This window comes from Choloepus didactylus, chromosome 2, assembly GCF_015220235.1.
Source record: "Choloepus didactylus isolate mChoDid1 chromosome 2, mChoDid1.pri, whole genome shotgun sequence".
Lineage (NCBI taxonomy): Eukaryota > Metazoa > Chordata > Mammalia > Pilosa > Megalonychidae > Choloepus > Choloepus didactylus.
This window is the reverse complement of record NC_051308.1, coordinates 35,372,487-35,393,449: the sequence shown is the minus strand read 5'-3', so window position 1 is coordinate 35,393,449 and position 20,963 is coordinate 35,372,487. Positions and strand designations below refer to the sequence as shown.

The 20,963-nt window shown below is 37.5% G+C and overlaps 1 protein-coding gene and 1 pseudogene across 3 annotated transcripts in view; one reads left to right on the top strand and one right to left on the bottom strand.

The window, feature by feature from the left end:
- Window positions 1-10,559, bottom strand: part of WDR26 (WD repeat domain 26) — a 36,436-nt gene extending 25,877 nt beyond the window's left edge. The window contains exons 1-4 of one of the 3 annotated variants that reach the window (XM_037822932.1): window positions 9,699-10,559; window positions 7,769-7,868; window positions 7,564-7,668; window positions 1,929-2,065 (exon numbers count right to left, since the gene is read on the bottom strand). In XM_037822932.1, the coding sequence (XP_037678860.1) occupies window positions 1,929-2,065; window positions 7,564-7,668; window positions 7,769-7,868; window positions 9,699-10,120 (764 nt within the window). In that variant the 5' untranslated portion in view covers window positions 10,121-10,559. The remainder of the gene's footprint in view (window positions 1-1,928; window positions 2,066-7,563; window positions 7,669-7,768; window positions 7,869-9,698) is intronic. The other 2 variants (XM_037822930.1, XM_037822935.1) reach the window with 2 other exon arrangements.
- A 336-nt stretch (window positions 10,560-10,895) lies between these two features.
- Window positions 10,896-20,963, top strand: part of LOC119524361 — a 52,084-nt pseudogene continuing 42,016 nt past the window's right edge.

Genomic DNA, 20,963 nt, shown 5'->3' with positions numbered 1-20,963 from the left:
TGAAAAATTCAGGGGATGAAATTCATTTTAAAATAAAAACTATATGAAAAATTATATGTTCAGTATAACATTGTGGATGTAATTAATATCCCTGAATTGTATACTTTAAAGTAGCTAAAATGAGAAATTTTATTTTGTTTATGCTATTCCCATAAAAACAAAAAAATCCAAAGAACCATATAACACAGAGCCCTAATATAAACCATGGACTCCAGTCAATAGTATAATTCTAATAATACTGGTTCATCAACTGCAACAAATGTACCACACTAATGCTAAATGTAAATAATAGGAAAAACTGTGTGTGTATGGTGGGATGGGGTATACAGGAACTATGTACTTCCTGCATTAATTCTTCTATAAACCCATAAGTCCTCTAAAAAAATCGAGTGTATAAAAAGGGAATATTTCCTTCTGTTAACAGCAGGAGGAAATATTTCATCACATGAAAGATAGTGGTAAAGAATCAGACGCCTTATAAAAAAGGTAAGCAGAACAAGGTAATTTGTTAGCTACAATATTAAAATATCCAGCAAAATTTTGACTATTTCAGAGGATGTTGTGGTGGGTAAAGACCAATGACTTCGGAATCAAAGAAGATTTGAATCTCAGCTCTGATTTATTAGCTAAATCTTGGGCAGGTCACTTAATTTCTCTGAGGTTCGGTTTCCATATCTGCAAAATGAATTATTTTGTATTCTGAAAATTCATTATGCGTCAGATACTGTTCTAGACGCTGGGGCCATATCATGTAATGCAATAAAGAACAGAATTTGAAAACAGAGTAAAGTGACAGACTTCTCAGCAGAACTCTAATTACACAGGGTGGTCTGAGGAGAGGGTATTTAAGGTTGTGACCTGAGCAATTAGAAGCAAAGGGGGAGGTGGTAAATGAATAATGGGGGTGGGAGGGATGGGTTGTTTTGGGTATTCCTTTTTATTTTTACTTTTTCCTTCTTATTTTTCTTTCTGGAGTAATGAAAATGTTCAAAAATTGACTGTGGTGATGAACGCACAACTATATGATGATACTGTGAACAACTGATTGTAATTCTGGATGATGGTATGGTATGTGACTCTATCTCAATAAAAATGCAAGGAAAAAAAAAATGGGGGAAAGCACTTAAGACAGAGTCAACCAGTAGTACAAATGCCTTGAAGCTTGGCTAGTTAAGGAACAGAAGGAACAAAAGATGGCAGAAAAGAATCAGGTACTTTGTGGGCCCACATAGAGATTTTGGATTTTATGTTAAGTATGCTGGAAAGCCAGTGGAATTTTTTAAGCAACAGAGTAAATGATTTAATTTATGATTTTATATTACGTGCTTCTTTGGCTCCTGTGCAAAATATGCATTGTTGAGGGAGCAAGAATGAAGTCAGTGAGAACAGCTAGGAGGCTACTATAATATACTAAGAGATGTCTGTGGCTTAAATAGAATGGAAATTGTGGAGATAGAGAGAAATGGACAAATTTGGGATTCTGAGTTAGGCCAATACATGTCAAAGTTAAAAGATAAAAAACTAAGATGAAGTTTAAGTGTGAGCAACTGGGTCTAAGGTGTTGCCATTTATTGAGATGTGAAAAACTACAGAAGGAACAGGTCTATGGGGGTGGGAGGGAGTAGAGGTACAACTGGAATCAAGAATTTTGTTTCGAAAATAATTGAGATGCCCATTACACACATTTCTTCTCTCTTTCACCCACTTAATATCTCTATCCTTCCACAAAAGCTTCCGAGGATGACAAAAATAGTCTATATATATATATATATAAGTGAATTTACCTAGACAAAGACTACCTAAGAATTTGGCAATATTTAAATATTTGTATCTTGGAACAATGTTAAGGAAATATAACTTTGGAAAGGTAACCTTTATAAAAATGGCAGCCCTTACCAACTTGGAGTCTAAGAAATATGCTTTCTTACCCGCTAAGAACATGAATGCGCTCTGTATTGTATTTCAGTGGCGTCAATTCACAGCGTAGAACCTGAAGGGCCTCCAGGACCTTGCCATCCTCCAAGTATTCCAGGTACTTCTGCTGCAGCAGCAAAAACTTCATCCTCTGACATGACAGAAAGCAGCAGTCAGGGGAAAAAAGTTGATGGAAGTTTCAGAAAATGTTTGTGCCTAAACAGAACAGTAGAAACCATTCTACTATGCCCTTTGAAAATAACTTTTATAAGCTTCAAGATGACTCAAAATATTTTGGTTTAATAGTCATAGTAGATTAAATATGACTTTGTTTAATTCCACATCTTAATAAAACTCTACTTTGAAAAAATAATCTAAAATCAGACAACATCATAGGTGACCAAGGAATAAACAGGAAAAAATAAATTGTGACCTCAAAACAATCATTTTGAATTTTATTCGTTGTATGAAAACTTAGAACCATTTCAAGTATTTTAAATTTGCTTTTCAAAAGTCTGAGTTTTATAATGGGGCATGGGGGGGTATTATGTAACAAAGGTTGAAAAGTTGGAAGAAAACCCAGTTAATGGGGGGATGGGGGGGATTATTTAAAAGCCACAGTGTAAAAGAGGGACTAAGTAGACCAGAAAGCAGAACTTGAGTCACTGGGTAAAGGTCACAATGTGTCAGTTTTTGGCTTATCAAAAGTAAGAAGCACTGTCCAACAAATGGACTAGAGATTGATTTGCAAAGTTCTGAGTTCCCAATGACTGAAGTGGAAAAGAATAAGCTTTGATGGACCCACACTTGTAAGATGCTATAAAGGGATGCCTACATTAGAAGGCTGAACTTATAGATCTTTAGAAAGATGCAGTATTTGTTCATTTGTAATAGTCTGTTCACTGATGCATTTAACTATGAAGCACAATTACCATCAGCTTTTTTTCCCCATAAGGAGAAACCATTTCCTGTTTATTGTGAAGCACTTTCACATTTAGTTTATTTTTCTGAAATGTTTGGTTTTAATACTTTTTAATGTTATTCTATTATTTTACTTTTAACTTGAAAGTGATCATCATAATCATAGCAGCTTTTTGCTAGAGAGAAGAGATGGGATAAGAACAGTCTATGACCATCAAGTTTGAATTTCTTTTAAACCTTAAACCTAATTAATGACCTCGGCTTGGAGGGACCCTTTCATCATATTTGCTACTTGTGGTGCTTGATCAACCAAACTGATGTGGCTTTTTCAACTACTTTTTGAAAGTAAGTAGCAAATCTTAATCACATTCAGAGACTCCAAGGAATACAGTGGTAAAGATCTCAAATTCATTTAAAATAAAAATGCAAATGACAGCATTTTCTTCTACAGCAAAATGCTTACTTTAAAAACACTAAAAAAAAATATTGCTGTCACAAAAAGGTGTGGAGAAATTACTATTTATTGAATTAATGAATTGCTCTACAAGATTTTCTGAGTAAGGAGTATTTAGAAGACAGACACAAACTATGAGCTTATAAAAATGGTTTCTAGACAAAGTAAATAAAAATAAGCCTTCTAATAAAAGTTAGGCATATACTTAAATGTCCTTTATAAGATATATTGCTTATGTTTTGGTAATAATTTCATCTTAAATCTACAGCTAAAGACCAATAACAGAAAAACTTTAAAACTATGAAAGAAGCTCCTATAAACTAGAAAAATTACACTTACCAAATTTTATACATCAAGTCAGACTGACTAAAGAAAGTTTCAGAAATAAATTATCAGATGCCCTGAAAAGTATATTACTGTATATGTAGCCTGAAGTTAACCTTTATATGCCAATTAAAAAATATTTGATGTCTATCTGATGGGAAGGGGGACAACAACTAAAAAACCAAAAAGACACAAAAAAATCTAAAATCAAAGGATTTCATATTTGAAATTATACTGGATAGTCTCACCATTTTATCTTATGGAAAAAAAAACTTCAATTCTTTGTGAAATGGAGGGCTCATATATTTCTATTTATCAATATATTGTTAAAGTTTTCCTTTATATTTTTGACTCAAGTTTGAGAATATTTATTATAGAACTTTTAAATTTAAATGCCATATGAACAGGCCAGCATGTCTATTCAATTTCTTGACTAAATTTTTCTAGCAATTGGGTATTTTGGGGGAATTTTTTAAAATTCAGGGCTTTTTTTTTTTTTTTTTTTTTGTATCAACCATTAAGTCCTTTTTAGATCTCTTCCCCTCATTCCAATGTGTGTAGGTATGGTGCCCCAAATGCTACTTCCCCCTTATTTTCTGTATTTCTATGGGGCAGAGGTAGAAGGAGAAAAGCCAATATAAACACATTTTTCTGTATATACAGGGAATGCTATGAAAGCAGGACAATAGTATCTCTGAGTCACTTTATCCAGATTAAGACAAAGAATATCCTCAAACAAATATGAAATCCTGGTATTCCTGACAACCCGCTGCTGGTCAAGTACAGCTAGAGATTTGGTTGAGAGAGAAAATGTTTATTCTCCTAAAAATCAGTTCAGCAACTCAAGTATTTGACATATAAAGATAGGGACTAAAACTGTATTTTATACCCTAATATTTAAAGCACAAAAATGTAAATGTCATTTCAAGAAAATAAAGACCTTTAAATTCGTAAGTGATGTTAATTATTTACAGAAGAAATTTTAACATCAGGCAAAACTGAAGTTGCTGAGGTGGGGACAGGGCTCTACCGATGGTTATTTTTTAAAAGATGATGAACTTGAAAAAGATCATGATTAAGAAAGAAACAGGTTAAGGAAATAAACTTTCCTTTATCCTTCCCCAATACCTAACTAGACCTATCTAAGGATTACTTCTGGTCTCCGGTGCTTTTACAATATCTTTGGGTCCAGCAATATTTCCTTCTCTGTTCTAATATTCAAGAAAAACTTGAAATTGCTAAGTGAGAAAGATTACTTGAAAGACTGTTTTACACTGTTAATGCTGCTGCTGCCCCCCACCCGCCAATACTTGGATTGCTTTATTCTTTACTTCCATACTGTAAGACTGAACGCAATGTGAGAGAAAAATACAGAAGTTACGTACAGGAAATCTGGTTATCGAGGGAGGCCTCCTAGCTAACTTAGTAATGGTGGTTCTGACTAATTCTGGAGTAAAGTTATAGTAAAGTTATATCAATTAGATCATGACTTAGAGGAAAGGGGAAATTAATTATATTTAAAACATGGCTTCAAAACTCCTTATTTAACTTTAAAATATTTTAATTTCTGATATCTGAACACTTTTGTTAAGCTTATTTCTATTGTATTAAAAAATAAATAATCAACATTTTTAGACATATAAGTTTCCGAAATTATTGGTCTTAAAACCCACACAAATTCCCAACAGGGCCAGTTCATATTTGAACCCAAACTAAAAAATGTTGATTCATGAGTTTAGCTTCCAAAATCTCGAGTAAATTCTGCTATTCGTAGTATCATTTGATAGGAGACCATTAAAAATGAGAAGGGATGTTAAGTTGTGAAATGGGTCAATAAAAACATTTAGATTTTAAAAATAAAATGCAATTTTAGTCTAGACTAAGTCATCAAATGTGTCTGGGTATGCAAACAAAAAATTAAATTAAAAAATGCAAATATTATCTTCTAAAATATAAGTTTAAGTTTACATTAGATTATTTTTTTCTGGGAATGACATGGGAGACAGGAGTAACTCTAAACACAGAAAGGTGAAGGGCAACTTCAAAAAATGCTGAACTGAATCTTTAAAAGCAATTGATTCATCAATGCTTAAAGTGAGATAAAGTTGGAACCCCTTTCTTTGTATAAATACCTAAACAGTTTGATGGTGTGAGGCTCAGCCAGAGATTTAATCTTCATCTTTTATTAGATCCTAGAATGTTCTATAGACAGAACAGGCTGCATAAAGAAAGGATTCCTCCTTATTATCTACAACTACCTTTCTTCAGTTTACATGTTGTCTCCAATGAAGGTTTCTAATGAGACAGTCAAAATCTAAATTCAATACAGAAGTCTCAAATTACTATAGACAAACGAAAAAAATAGGAAGTGAGCCTATTAAAAGTTTTACTATCAAATTACATATATAATTTGAGTGAAGCTTAAAAAAGAAAACAATTCTCTAAATCACACACATTTAAAAATAGTCCATAGGCAAGTTCTCTATCATCACACAAGCAGTGCTAACTTGCCCAAAGGAAAAGGAACACTAAATCTCATTTTGGACATTTAATTGTCTTTATTTTCAGGTCAACTTCCATTCAGTTAGAGCACTAACAATTTATGAAAAGCTGCCCAATTAAATGCACTTAGTTTTTTTTTTTTTCTCCCCAACCCAGACATACCAATTGGGGAAAATTTAGTGACTAAAAAACTTGCAATCCCTGCAAATATAGATATTTAGCTGCTTTAACTTCTGTGTTTTCATTTTAAAAATTTACCATGGAATTAATTATTCCATAAGTTACTTTATTATCAATCATCTGATTCAATAATAAATTTTAAATTTTAATATTTTAATTATTCAAAAGAGTAAAAATATACTATATTATCGATTTAAATGAATCCATGTTTGTTCATACTAGTATGAACTTTATGAAGTTCATCTTTAACTCATCTGAAGGCCATTCTCTAGGATTATAGTTTTGTATAGAATTATATATAGAATTTGAAAACTCTTTTGTAAAAAGATTCCAAAAAGCCAAACAAACTCGAAGTTGCTATTAGATTGACAGACAAAGGCAGAAGAGATTAATTAAGAGACCCAATTAAAAAAAAAATATAAGTCATTTACTAATATTTAACGAACAGCTGTTTTCCCTACTTTACTTCCTATTTGCCTTCCTCCCTCCCCCACCAGACAGGAAACTGCTTTTGACAACAAATGAATCAGCTAGAAGTTAAAAAGCCAGCAGCCAGCAGCTGATTCTTCATGGTTTCCAATCACAAAAAACTTAGGAAAGACTTAACCCCTCTTCTCCCTCATCAACATCTACCAGAGAATTAAAGTCCATCAGTAGAAAAGATTCATTAACATCTATGAAACAGACTTAACAGGTTAAACTACTAAATTGATCGTGTCTGGAAAATAAGGCCAGCAAGCAAAGCCCAATGGTCAAATCTGCATACAAAACCTCCACCAGAGTGACACACAATATACAAACTTTGACACTCAATTCACACAACTGGAATGCAAGAATGGAAAATGGTGAGCACACCAATGGAGTTGGTGTGAATTAACTGTAATTGCCAGATATTTAAAAAAATATAACGCATTAGCTACTTAAGGCTGTATGTATATACGTATGCCAAACACATTTTCTCTTCACCAGCACACTCAGTATTTTAACTAATATAATAATTTATCCTTGACTCTATAAATATTAGAACCATTAAATCAAGTTTGAATATCTTTTAATATAATTTTTGTGGAACTTAACTTACAAACTAGATTTAAATGATACACAGTATGACTTTAAAATCACAAAGCTCAAACTTTAAAACACAAACACTGATCCTTGTTTACAAATTTATGTATATAAAATTCTTTTATAAGAGGCAGAAACCTAGAGTTATCAATAACCTACTAAAACAAGCATAAATGTGAAACTAAGAATGAAAGTGTATTTACCACAATTATTCCCAACAACGTTTGAGAGATTTCAAGTGCGCCTCTTACCACAATAGCATGAGGAGAATGCACTAAAGGCTTTAGTTCATTCAGGTCATTTTCTGCCTGCAAAAATTGGTATAAAAGAAAAACAGAAATGTCACAAAATGTACATCAAATATATAATTTTAGCAGCAGTCACTCAGCTCTATATGCCCTACTTTACCTTATCCCAGTCTCCTTCCATGACATGATTTCGGAATTTGGTAGCAGAAGGATGTTCTAAACGACATCCTGACTCTTGCATGAGGAGATCAACAGTCTGGCTGCAGGAGAGATACAGTGTAAAAAAGACCTGACCAACTTTAGGGTTTTACTCTTCCAAATAAACTAATGTCTATGAAAACCCCTCGATGGGTTGTTTTTTAAACTGCCACCTACAGTTACATCTAGTCAAGTCAAAAACCTTTCTCAGATCAAGAAACAGAATCAATTCTTCCCAGTTTGCCATTTAATGCCTCAGTTTAGCGAAATATAAAATATCTAAAAATGTGTTGTAACCAACTGGTTGGTCAAATGAAAAATCAGGATCTACATACTGACCATTTTACTACATTGAAAAAGAGAAAAATCATTTGCTCCATACAAGGTGATAGATTTGACCTGTGTTAGGTAAGAGCCTTACACCTCGACTTTATGGTTGCACAGAAGTTCTACCAGGTCAATCTTTAAAATTAAAATATATCCAGCATAAAAAATCATTCCCTTTCTCTCTGTACTAAAAATAGCAAATTTACTATGGTGTAGGTTCCAAGCAGTCACGAGTTATTTCCTCCTGCGGCTGTCAGCTTGCTTCTTGTCTCAGTAATAGGTTCTGTTAGCATTTACAAAATGTTTTCATACTAATCCATTTCCTTAGGGAATAAAATCTTCCTATGATTATATGCCTCCTTCAGAGCTTAAAAGGTTCATCGAATGCTGTTTCTTTCCTCAGATATTTTGATATCTAAGAATCCCCATTTTTCAGTCTTATATATTTTCCAATGCTTTCTTATTCAGCTCTTTATTTTTCAGTTAAGCAATGCAATGATCTGCCTGAAAATCAAAATACTCAGGCCACTTTTAAAAAGTGCTATTTTGCCCCTAAACAAATCTATAAACTCAAAACTACACATTGGCTAGCTTATGAGCTTACTTTAATCTAAGCTTTGAAGCCAGGGAACTCTGACTGTAGCATGTGTTTTCTATAGTCTCATTCTGGTTCTGCCTCACCCACCTCCTCCATTGGGCTCCTTGGCATTCCCATCAATCTTACTTTCCACCCCTTTAGCTTTTCTTTGTGTGTATACAAAATGATGGTTTTTTGGTTTTTGGTCAAGATCGGTGTCTATCATCACCCTATTTTAGGCCACCCAATTGTACTTAAAAACAAATCATTCACCAGACCAGATGTACTTTTTGCAGGCCATCATCTCCTTGATATTGAGATTTAAGCTTGTTAGTGCTAGGCCTCTTGTACACACATAGGGCCTTTATGTGACATAAACATGGTATCTTACTTTATTATTCCCAACAGATTTATTCAACAACCTCTTTCCAAATTATCCCAGCCCATCAAGTTCCCATAAACACTTGTGGGTGATTATCTTTCCTGATTGGCTGTTTGCTTGGGTTGTTGTCTATCCTGGTTGGGGGCAGTGAAGCGTCCCATAAAGATGCCTCAAAGATGTACTTGAAGAACAAATCCTCCAAGGTTCATTATTCCCACCAGCTCTAATCCACCCCTCCCCCAACACATACAGAGACACACTCTCCTGCATCTGTCTTTATTGACAGACAATTAAGCTCTGAAGGTGTGTTAGGAGGAGTAATCTTTTTACTTTCTATACCCCCCACCCCCAACCGCCTGTCTTGTCTCACAATTTGTCAGATTGACTGATTCTCCCTTATTTTCCTTCAGGTCAGCTTCTCCTCCCTGGTTGGCCTGTTTGAGCTGCATTCTCCTATGTAATGGGCCCTGCGTGCCCAGCAGTAATTCCCCCTTTGATTGAGCTTTTTCCTCGCCGCCGCCGCACACCGCCCCCCCCCCCCCTTCTTTCCCTGCAGCCTCCATCCCTCGGTCTGTTCATCACCAGCTGCCTGTAAGGGATACTTACTTGAGCCCTAAGCCATTCAAGTGCTGTCCTATTAGCCTAATCACATCCTCATCTGACTGGGAGAGCCGCTTCTTCTTCTTGAGGCTGCTGCCCAGTTCTGGGGTGGCCAAGGAAGAGGAGGCCGCGGTGGTGGCAGAGGCAGCTGTGACGGTGGCGGAGGCTGCGGCGGCCGCCCCGCCAGGGACCCCGTTATTGACATTCAGGCTGTTGCTATTGTTGCTGGCGGCGGAGGGGGCGGAAGGCAGAAGCCCATTGGCGTGGGCTAGGTCCCCCGCGGACGACGACGACGAAGGGGACGACTCCCCGTTCTGGGCCGACAGGCAGGCGAGTTCCTGGGTCTGTCCCTGGCCCCCGCCGCCCCCTCCTCCTCCACCGCCGCCGCCACCACCTCCTCCTCCTCCTCCTGCCCCGTTGGCCTGCATGATGCTGCTGCTGACCAGGCTGTGGCCGCTACTTCGGTGGGAGACGGCAGCGGCGGCGGAAGGGGCAGCAGCCGGGGGGAGTCCCACCACTACCACCACGGAGGAGGAGGAGGAGGAGGACGAGGACGACGACGAGGACGAGGACGACGAGGACGGAGGGGAGAGGCCTGCTCTGCCTGCCGAAGCCCCAGGCTCTCCTGCTCCCTCCGCCGCCGAGGCTCGGGGTTTCTTCCGCGGGGGCGGGGAGGCTCCGCCGGTGTCCGAGTCGGAGGAGGAGGAAGCGGAGGCCAGAGTTTCCTCGCCGAGAGAGGCCGTGGTGGGAAGCCGGTGGGGCGAGACGAGGGAGGGGAGGCGGGGGCCGGGGAGAGGGTCGGGGTGAAGGGGGTGCGGAGAGACAGAGAGGGGCTCAGGGTAGGGGGTGGGGGTAAGAGGAGAAGGTAGAGGAGGAGGGGGAGAAGGAGGATCCGGGCCCTTTCCCCCCCCCCTCCCGGAGGCAGCTCGGGGTGCGCGGCCCGGGGGTCGCGCTGGGGGGCGCCGCGGGGCGGTTGCGGGGGCACGGGGCTCGCCGCTGGGCTGAGCCCCGGCGGTGGCGGCGGCGGGCGGCGGGCGGCAGCGGAGGCAGCTGCCGCCTCTGTTCTCGGGTCCGCTCCGCTCTGCTCCCTGGTGTGTTGATTCTTCCCCCAGCTGCTGCCTAATGGAGTCCAGGCGCTCGCGTCACAGGAAATGCCTATACTGCCCTCCTCACTCACTTCCGGTGGCAGGTATGGAACCTATAGGGGGCCTGTCACTCGGCACGTGCGCTGGGGGCAGGCCCGGGTGTTAGGGGAGGAGGCCCGCGCGCCGCCCGGGTCGGACTGCGACCCCGACCCCGACCCCGACCTAGAGCCGGAGCTGGGGCCTGGCCCCGCGCGGGCCTCTCCCCCAGGCCCTGGCGGGGCTGGCTCAGCGAGGAGTAAGTTTGTAACTGCCCTCTGAGGCCGGGAGTGCACAGGATGGCAGAGTTTGCATGCGAGTGGTTGTGTGTGTGTGTGTGTGTGTACACTAGTGTGACTTAGACATGGAATATGTGCGGAGGGACCGAACATTCTTAGTCACTGGCTGAAGATGGGGTCCAGCAGGTGGCGAGATTTTGTTAACACGAATTTAAAGGCATGGGGTGTGGTAGGCCTTGTCGACCCAGTTGATGGGTACCGGGACTAAAACCAGGATTAGCAATCTCCTGACTTCAGTGTGGAAAAACTTGAATTTCCACAACTAAGTGCGACGCATAGTTGCTTTACCCAGGAGCTTTGAGATGATGAACAGAGGAGACTTTGTGCTCCACCCTGGGAAGGTGAAATAGTCTATAAGGGCATATCTGATGGGGACAGACAGTAGCAAAAAAGGCTGTGGGTGTATAGAGAAGGGGAAGGATTTTGCTGAAAGGGCTTCAAGTTTTTTTAGGACTTGCCCAGGACTGCCTTCTCCCTTCCACCTGCCTCTTGAGTCACTGCCAGTTCAGGGAGCAATAAAACAGACCAAGCAGTAGCCCCAAAATATGCATCCTGAGGAGGAATCATGATCCATGTCAGATCTGGGCTTGGAATTTTTCCATGAAATGTGAAGCTTCCATGTCACTGTGATTTGCCCATCCATATGGATGTAGAAATACAGGAACAAAAACTGAGTTGAATCTTGATCATTGCTAATGGTCTACTTTATTTCAAACAATGCTCATGAATCTTAATTATTAAAATGTATGCAGTGGATAGCGTACACACCTAATATGTACAAACATTTTCTCAGAAATTAAAAAAAAAATCTCTAAAGTAGTTTCCCTGTGGAAAAGAACACAAATGCAATTAACACATCCTAGATCTCTAAAGCTTACAGTATTAATAACTCAAAGTAACTTTGAGGCCTTTGGAGACAGTTCTTTTTACATTTAGAAATATAAGAAATGATGTTTATGAGAAATTAGTTAAGAATCCTGAGCTCTGTGGATCCTCAGACTGAAAGAAGGAACAGGAAGACCAATGCAAGATCTTACAGAGATTTAGCTTTGTAGTTCTCATCTCTTAAATATGTTTCCAGGTGGTGGCTGTAACTGCAAGGTGACTCACATACAGTGTTTTTTATTCACCTGATACAGACCTGAGTTCTAACTAAGGTTCATAGGGCACCATCACTGTATCCAGTAGAGCCTGAATTACTAGACAGTTAACACCTTTGGAGATCCTTGTTTGTATGTTAACTTCAGACAACCTTATTATTAAAAGGGTGTTATTATTATTTATACAAAATTTAATTTTTGCAAAATGGTTTTTAATAATTTATTAGGCCCATAGCAGCATTGAAGGCAAGCTTGTGAATAAAGTCTATAGCTTTTATAATGGAAACAATCACTTAGTGGTAGCTATAGATAAGGCTTACACTTTTTTAACAAAAGTAAAAGGATGAAAGGAAAAAGAAATTGGATTCCGTTGCTGTGTAAACTCAATATGAATATCCCAGCCTCTCTTTTTTTTTTTATGTTAGCAAAACTGCTCTTATTAGAATTCTGAATGTATGATGTCCACATGCACACACATTTTTGTTTTTACTAGAACACAGCTGGAGAACCTATTGTCTGGACTCTGGGTCTTTTTAGTGCAGATTAGTAATTCTGAAATACTCTCTGTGTGCACTCAGAAACCTTCAGTAACACCTTAGCACCTACAGGATAAAATCCAAATTCTGTCTTGTTCTCCACAGATTGATCTCAGTCTTCTTTTTGGCTTTCTCTCTCACTGTTCCTTTTCATGAAACCTTCCTTATTGTCCCCCAAATGTGCTGCGCTCATTTCTTCCTCTGGGTCTTTGATCACAACCTCCCACCTTCTCTCTACCTGTCTAATTCCAGTCATTCTTTCAAGGCTTAGTTTATGTTGGCCGTCCTCAGGGGAACCTTTCTTGACTTAGAACTTCCTAACCGTCCATGTGAGTATCATTTATTAGGCCCTCAATCTTGAAGGCTGCTTGTAGTGTTATTTAATTTGCTAAGACCCCTTCTTCGAGTCATTAGAGAAGAACCTTTTTAGACCCCTGTCTCCCTAGTTTACCTTCCCCTTTTTACCCTCCTCCTAGAAAAGACTAAGATGGCTTGAGGAATAAAGGTCCGAATTGCCTTTTAGGAAAAAGAAATTGAGTATATATTTAGGAATTTGTTTCATTTTCAATTTGTTTTTGTATTGTTTAACAAGTCTTTGTATGGTCAACCCTGTACTAGGCTCCAAGTAGTAAGTGACTTCTTGTCCTACAGATATCCAAGCAAAGGCTTTCAGGTGTATCACCCTTTGTCAGGGATGCTGTAGAATGAATAACAGAGTAGATGGTTGAACTAAGTGACCTCTAAGGACTTTTCAACTGTAAGATGTCTGCAAACTATGTACATATGAGACTCCCAACTAGTGTATAAATTACTGGAGGGCAGGATCCGTGTATTGTTCATGTAAGCCAGTGTTTTTCAGATTGTGGGTCATGACCCATTTGTGAATCATGAAATCAATTTTGTAGGCCATAATTAGCATTTTAAAAAATGAAGTGGAACAGTATAAAAGCATAGAAAATATCCAAGTGAATCACCCACAATTGGGATGATTATTTTTTTGTGAAACTTTTGTTTCAATGTCAGAAACGTGTATGTGTTTTACAGTGTAAAATATTTTTTCTGTTGGTCAAAGAAGTTTGAAAAACAATCATCTAAGCCAGTCCTGACTAATAAGAAGGCAACTCAAGAAATAGGTGTTGGATATATGAATGACAGATCTCTAACTCTGGAAAAGGCAGTGTCTTAGCTGTAAAAATTAAGAACTACTAGATTTTTAAAAATCTAAGATAATATGGGTGCTTTTAATAAAATTAAAATGAAATTATCATAAAAGTCTTTTTGTGAGACTCTATTATTCTTCTACCAAGGTTTGAGCTTGGTTTCTCAACCTGGTATTTAGCTGCACCTACATTCATTTATTAAGTTCCTATTAGGAAGAGAAACTTTTCAGGATCTCAGGTGTCCCTGGGGAGGGGTATATTATATGTACATCTCTAGCTTCAATCCTAGATATTCTTTGTTTTGCGTTCTAAAATTGACAAGCTGAACAAGCTGAACTTGCTGGACTTGAGTGGGCTTGGGAGAACACAGTTCATGGAGTCAGAACACTTACTTGTGTGAGTCATTTAACTTTGCTGCCCCCCAGTTATGTCATCTTTTAAACGGGGATAATGACACTGCCTGCCTGCCTCATGGAGTTGATATGTGGATCACGTGAAATAATGAATATAAAAAAGTATTTGGAAAAATACTCTGTTGATCCTGTATGGAGTAATGGAAAAGTTTTGGTAATTAATGATGGTGATGTAGCACAACATTGTGAGTGTATTGAACACCACTGAATTGTATGCTTGAAAGTGGTTAAAATGGGAAATTTTAGGTTGTATATGTTACCAGAATAGAACAATACAACAGAAGGATGAACCCTAATAAAAACTATAAACTATAGTTAATAATATAATAGTAATAATAATGTTTTAAAAAATACTATGTTGAAAGAGTTCAAAATAAAATTTAAATCCTCCCTCATTTCAAAAAGGATTTGAGGCATATAAAATGTTTCTCTTATATTAGTATATCTGAGCTGTGGACTCTATAATCACTTTTTTGTCCCAACTCTGACACTCAGCTTTGTTCCTGTATACCTCTGGGCAGACAATTGTAACCTCATGCTTACTGTTCTTCCATGAGTGGTGTTTCTAGTACCTTTGTAACAGAGTGAAGGGCACAGTAATTGGCATTTTCACCTGTCATTCCACACACATCTCTCCAATGCATGTTTATTGCCCTCTTACAAATGTTCCTTTCATGCCAGGAGCTTTCAGTGCACTCCTGATAGGGCAGGTAGGGATTGTACCCCAGGTGGATCCAAGTGCAAGAACAGACTACTGCTTTGCCACAGGGACCTCGACACTCAGAAGGAAACAGGTAGAAGAATTCACCTTCTTCTTAGCTGAAAGAAGTCCTTTTCTCATGGCTTTCTCATGCTGTTCTAGAGATCTATTTGGGGTAAATAAGAATGTCTCAGGAAATTTTCTAAAGGAACTGAAATGAGCCGAGGAAACGAGATTGCTCTTCCCACCACAAACTGGGGGTAGGCTGCTTGGTGTAGCTTTTACTTGCTACACCTACTTTGGTGATAGGGTCACATTAAAAAAAACAATAAAAAAGCATGTAAACTATGCTAAGTGTGTAAAGATACTAAAGCGTTGTTTGTAAGAGCAAAAAGAATGTGGTAACTGCCATGTGCTGATATACAAATATCACCCAAGATATGTTAGTAAATAAAAAATGCACATTACAAAACAGTGTGCATAATGTGATTCATTTTGGTTAAATAAATGCATATTTATGAATATGTTGTTTTTTCTGGTAGGACAGAAAGGCATAAGTGGTACTTTACATTTGAGTAGTTTACCTTTGGGGTGGTGAGGAGGGAGGCTCTTATTTTCATTCTGTATATTTCTTCATTGTTTGCATGTATGTCTTTTTTAAGTCTCAACAGGTTATTTGGGTTGTGAAATTATGAATAATTTTTATCTTTTGTTTTTTGGTATTAATATATTTTATATTTTTAAAGCACTCATGTTTTTTAAAGTATATTCAAAAACCATAAAAATATTCATGAGATCTTAACCATAGTAAAAATATGCCAGCTAAAGCTTTGCTGTGCATATTTCATTAAAATTAAATGTTTTTAAAAAAATTTCCTCCTTTCCGTCAGCTGCACTTCCTATACTCTCTGACTGCTGTCTCTGTCCCCTCCCCCACCTCATGTCTCATTTTGTTAGATTCATCTGGGGAATAAAGGGCAAAAATACATTCCTATTTATTAACTTTGAAAAGTAGATAAATAATTAATAGCCCGGGGAGTTCTCACATAGACTCTAGACAGCAGGCCCTTTGGGCAGTCTTCCTTACTCTCCATTTGATATGTGCTGTTCATCTCTCTGGCATTATGATAATAAATAATATTCAATGGTGAAGCACAATTATTCTTGTTAGCAATGACCAAATGCTAGTTATTTTGAGAAAATATGTTTTCTGACTATGCATACCCTTATCCCTTATCGAGGTAATAATTTAATGGCTAGACCTCTAAATATGAAAAATTTTAAAGACTGTAGTAGATATTTATTCACAGAGTTTAAAAAAAATTGTTGAAAGCATGCCTGGAATTCTTCTGTTAATTATTTTTATTTTAAAATTGTGATCTTTAATAAATATATCTAAATATATAGGCAAACATTAAACATTGTACTAGCCTAAGCTTAAATAAAAAAAGCTTATCGAATGAGCCCATGAATGCCAGTCATTGACAGGAAAAAAGTAAGACAGTAGTTCTTAGCTTCTTGTAGCCAGTGGAGAGGTGCTTGGCTGAATTGCTTGACTTGCTGATTTCCTTAATAATAATGGAATTTGTATCCTGAGACATGGGAGCAGCCTTTCTCTATGTATTTCTGAAAAATAGGGATGTCCATCTTCCTGCTACACGTCTACCCTCAAATTATTGACAAGTATTGTGGCATAGGTAAAGATGTGTTCTTAAGGTTTAGCAATAGTGTCAGTAGCAGTATCCATTTCATTTTGTTTCCTGGAGTCTGCTCTTTCCGTTCTTATCCATTCTTTCCTGTCATGGCACATGTCCACATTAGGGCTTCCATAATAATAAAATAATACTAATAGCCAACACCTACCATGGACCAGGCATTGTTCTAAGTGCTTTCCATGCTCTGTACTTCTAAAAATTTCCCGTCAACTTTGTGAGGTATGCACTATTATTACCCTCATTTTACAGGTGATAAACAAGCATAGAAAACTTGAGGTCACATGGCTGGTGTGTCAGAGAGCTGGGTTGCACAAACTTCTGAGCCTGTGTGCTCAACCCTTATACAATACTGCTTTTCAGAGATGAAAGGTGTTAGAATCTGAAAAATACTTAACGTATTAAATTCTTTAAGGGAAAAAGAAGAAATGGAGCAAGTCCTGTAAGTTAACTTCTGCCCTTTGCCCTAAACCTTCGTCCCTCATCTTTGAAGTTTGCTTATTTTCATCAGCCTAATTAGTAGATAAGTGAGCCATGAGGGGCACTAAAAGATTTAGGAAGGTTTTCCGTCGGAAGCTATCATAGGGGCTTCCCGAAAACTCTTGGAGAAATGAATTTCCTTGTTGAAGGGTTAGAAGGGATTGCCTAGAAGAGATTTTTGCCTAGAAAAAAATTTTTTTTGCACTAAGCTGGTGTATCCTGGAAGTTTATTGATTTATAGGGCTTCACCTTGAAATGGCCAGTGGGGAAAGAATTTAGGGATTTTCTTTCCCTGTGAGGTAGGAATGGTCCACAACCTGGAGGGATGCCTGGGAGACACATTGTGAGTCAGAAGCCCTGGCTAGTTTTATTTTTTAACCACTTGCATTGCTCTAACAAGGGTTTCTAAATTGTGTAGGCCTGTAATAGTCTAGGATTCTAGAATAACAATGAAGCAGACTTAATCTATATGGTAATTAATACTTGATTACTTTACTTATTAGCAACTCTAGCCAGGTCAGCCGGCAAAAGAAGCCACAGATATCTAAATGAGATGAGGCTAGATAGCATAAGCGGAATGTCTAGGGACAAGACAGGAAGGGACAGCTCAGGAAGGTCATAGAAACTTCTGTTAAGACTGCTGTTTTGGGGAGGGCAACTAGGTCACCTAGAGATTTTACGTTGGCATATACCCTCAAGGAATATAGGTAAATGATTGCTCTGCCTTATCTGGATCTTTAATAAATATTTTTAAATTGCTTTTCTGATAATAGGCACACTAGGCCTCCCAAAATGGTTAGTATGCAGGCATGGCTTGGATTCCCCTGTTCTCCTATGTTTCTGGTAGTCTGTGGTGTGGTACTGCTTAAAATGGGGGGATGGCCAAGATGATTTCTAGAGGTCCTGATAACCTAAGGGTTCAATATTTATGTTTACCATTGTCACTATATAATATTATTTGATAATATTGGAAGGGATAGAAATGAGGTGTCATAAATCGCTGATAAGACAGCATCAAACCTTAGATTTGCTTTATCTTTTTAAAAAGTTTTATTATATAAAATTTTAAGCCTACACAAATAGAGAATGATGCAGTGATTCCTATGTGCCTACCATCCAGCTATAAGAGCCATCAATTGACCTGTGATGGTTAATTTTGTGTGTCAACTTGGTTAGGTCATGGTGTCCACTTATTTGGTCAAACAATAGCCCAGTTGTTACTGTGGATGTAGTTTGTAGATAGAATTAGCATCTACAATCAGTTGACCTTAAATAAAGGATGTTACCCTCCATAATGTGGGAGGGCCTCAGCCATTTATTTGGAGGTTTTAGCAGTAGGAACTGAGGGTTCCAGAGATGAGAAGGAATTCTGCCTGAAGACTACACCCTTCACTCGTTACTCCATCCTTAGTTTCTAGCCTAAAGAATTCAGGTTCAAGAATTCAACATCTCTCTCATTGGAATTTCTAACCTCTGACTGCCCTATGAATTCCTCCTTGCCAGCCCCCACAATCATCTGAGCCAATTCCTTATAATAAGTCAATCTCTCTCTGTTTCTCTCTCTGTATATATGTTTATATCCTGTTGTTTTTCTTTCTCTGGAGAGCCCTGACTGATAACACCATCTTTTTTTTTTTTTTTCCATCTATTCTTGTTTTATCTATCATCTCTCTTCTGATTATTTTGAAACAAATCCCAGATATTATTTTATTTATAATATGTTTATACGTCAGTGTGTAGCTCTAAAAGATAAAAAAAAAAACTTTTTGAAAGTGTTGCCACAGTACCATCATGACACCTAAAAATTTAATAATCCCTTAATTACTATAAAATATGTAGTTAGTGTCCAAATTTCTTCACCTGTCTCATAAATGTTTTTTTGACAGTTACTTTATAGGAGGATACAACCAACATCCAACATTGCATTTTTTCCCTTTTACTTTATTTTTTAGAGTGGTTTTAAGTTTACAGAGAAATCATGCAGAAAGTACAGAGTTCCTGCGTTGCCCCCCCCCACCATACGCAGTTTTCCCTAATATTAACATTTTGCATTAGTGTGGTACATTTGCTATAGTTGATGAACCAATATTATTTTATTATTAACTGTAGCCCATAGTTTACTTTAGAGTTCACTCTTTGTGTTGTAAAGTTCTATGGTTTTTTTTAAAAAATTTTATTGTGATAATATATATACAATATAAAATTTCTCATTTTAACCGCTTTTAAGTATACAATTTTTTCTTACCTCTCTTTTTAAAAAATTTTTAATTTGAAAATAATTTCAAACTTACAGGACAGTTGCAAAAATAATACAAAACTCACACAGAGAACTCTAACATACCCTCCACCCAGATCCTCTGATCCACCAACTTTTAACATTTTGCCACATCTTGCCATGTCATTCTATCCATCCATCTATCCATCATCTCTCTACCTGTTTTCTAACCTTTTGAGAGTAGGTTGTATACTTCATGCTCCTTAAACACTTAATACTTCTATGTACATTTCTTTAGAACAAAGATATTCACTTATGTAACCACCTTAAGTACAGTTATTTAGTTCAAGCAATTTTTTTTTCATTTAAATATTAATATTTTTAGATAAAGATTCAAGCTTTTAGGAGTAGTACTTGGAAAAATTGTGTCTTCTCAGTAGGCTCTTCAGTTGCTTCAAAGGTATTTAAAATGCTTTAAGCAGAATTGTTTCTAGGTGAGATCACTTTAAATCTGAAAATACAATTTCCGATAAGATGTTTTTGAAAATCTCTCCAACATAAACCTTAGAACTTATATACATTAAACTTTTAATTACCTGTAAATAGAGTGGTGAGAATTTGAAACAGGATGATATTTTTCATTGTACTTTTTTAAAAATCATTTTTTATTGTGGAATAAAACATATTTACATAGAAATGATAACTTTCCATGTGCAATTCAACAAGTAGTTAGAGAGCAAATTTCAAAGAATGTTATGGGTTACAGTTCCACAGTTTCAGTTATTTCCTTTTTGGGAAATATAACATATACAAAAAGGTAATAACTTTCAAAGTACGATTTAACGAGTAATTATATAGGAAATTTCCAAAATGTTATGAGTTACAGTACCATAGTTTCAGTTTTTCCTTATTGCGAAATATAACAAATACAGAAAGGTGATAACTTTCAAGTTACAAGTTAAAAAGTAGCTATGGAGCTAGCTGTTCTAATACCATAGCAACTCAGAAAAAGAAAATTATATAGAGATTCAGTATTCATAATCCTTTGTTAAATTCCATTTTGCCTGTTGCTACCCCTTCCTCTATTTAAATCATTTTCCCCATCTTCAGGGATATCTAGGCAGTTATCACCCAAACTTGTTCATGTTGAAATGGGGTGTTGACATCATAGGAAAAGGGGACACATCTGGTTGATGTTTTTGAAGAGGCTCTTGCCTCTGGGTTTGCAGATTTACCTGGCATAGGAGCTCTCTGGAGTATTTAAGTTTCTAAAGAATAAACTTAGTGAGTGAAACTTTTATAGAGTCTCAGATAGGGAACCGGGTATTCTTTAGGGTTTTCAGAACTGCTGTTGACTTGGGCTTATCATACTGTGGCCATTTGGCATATCTAGCAGAAGCTTGTGTAGGAGTAACCTCCAGGACAGCCTTTTGACGCTATTTGAAATATCTTTAGCCACTGAAACCTTATTTTGTTGCCTTTCTTTTCCCCCTTTTGGTCAAAAAAGGCATTCTCAACCCCCCGATGCCAGGGTC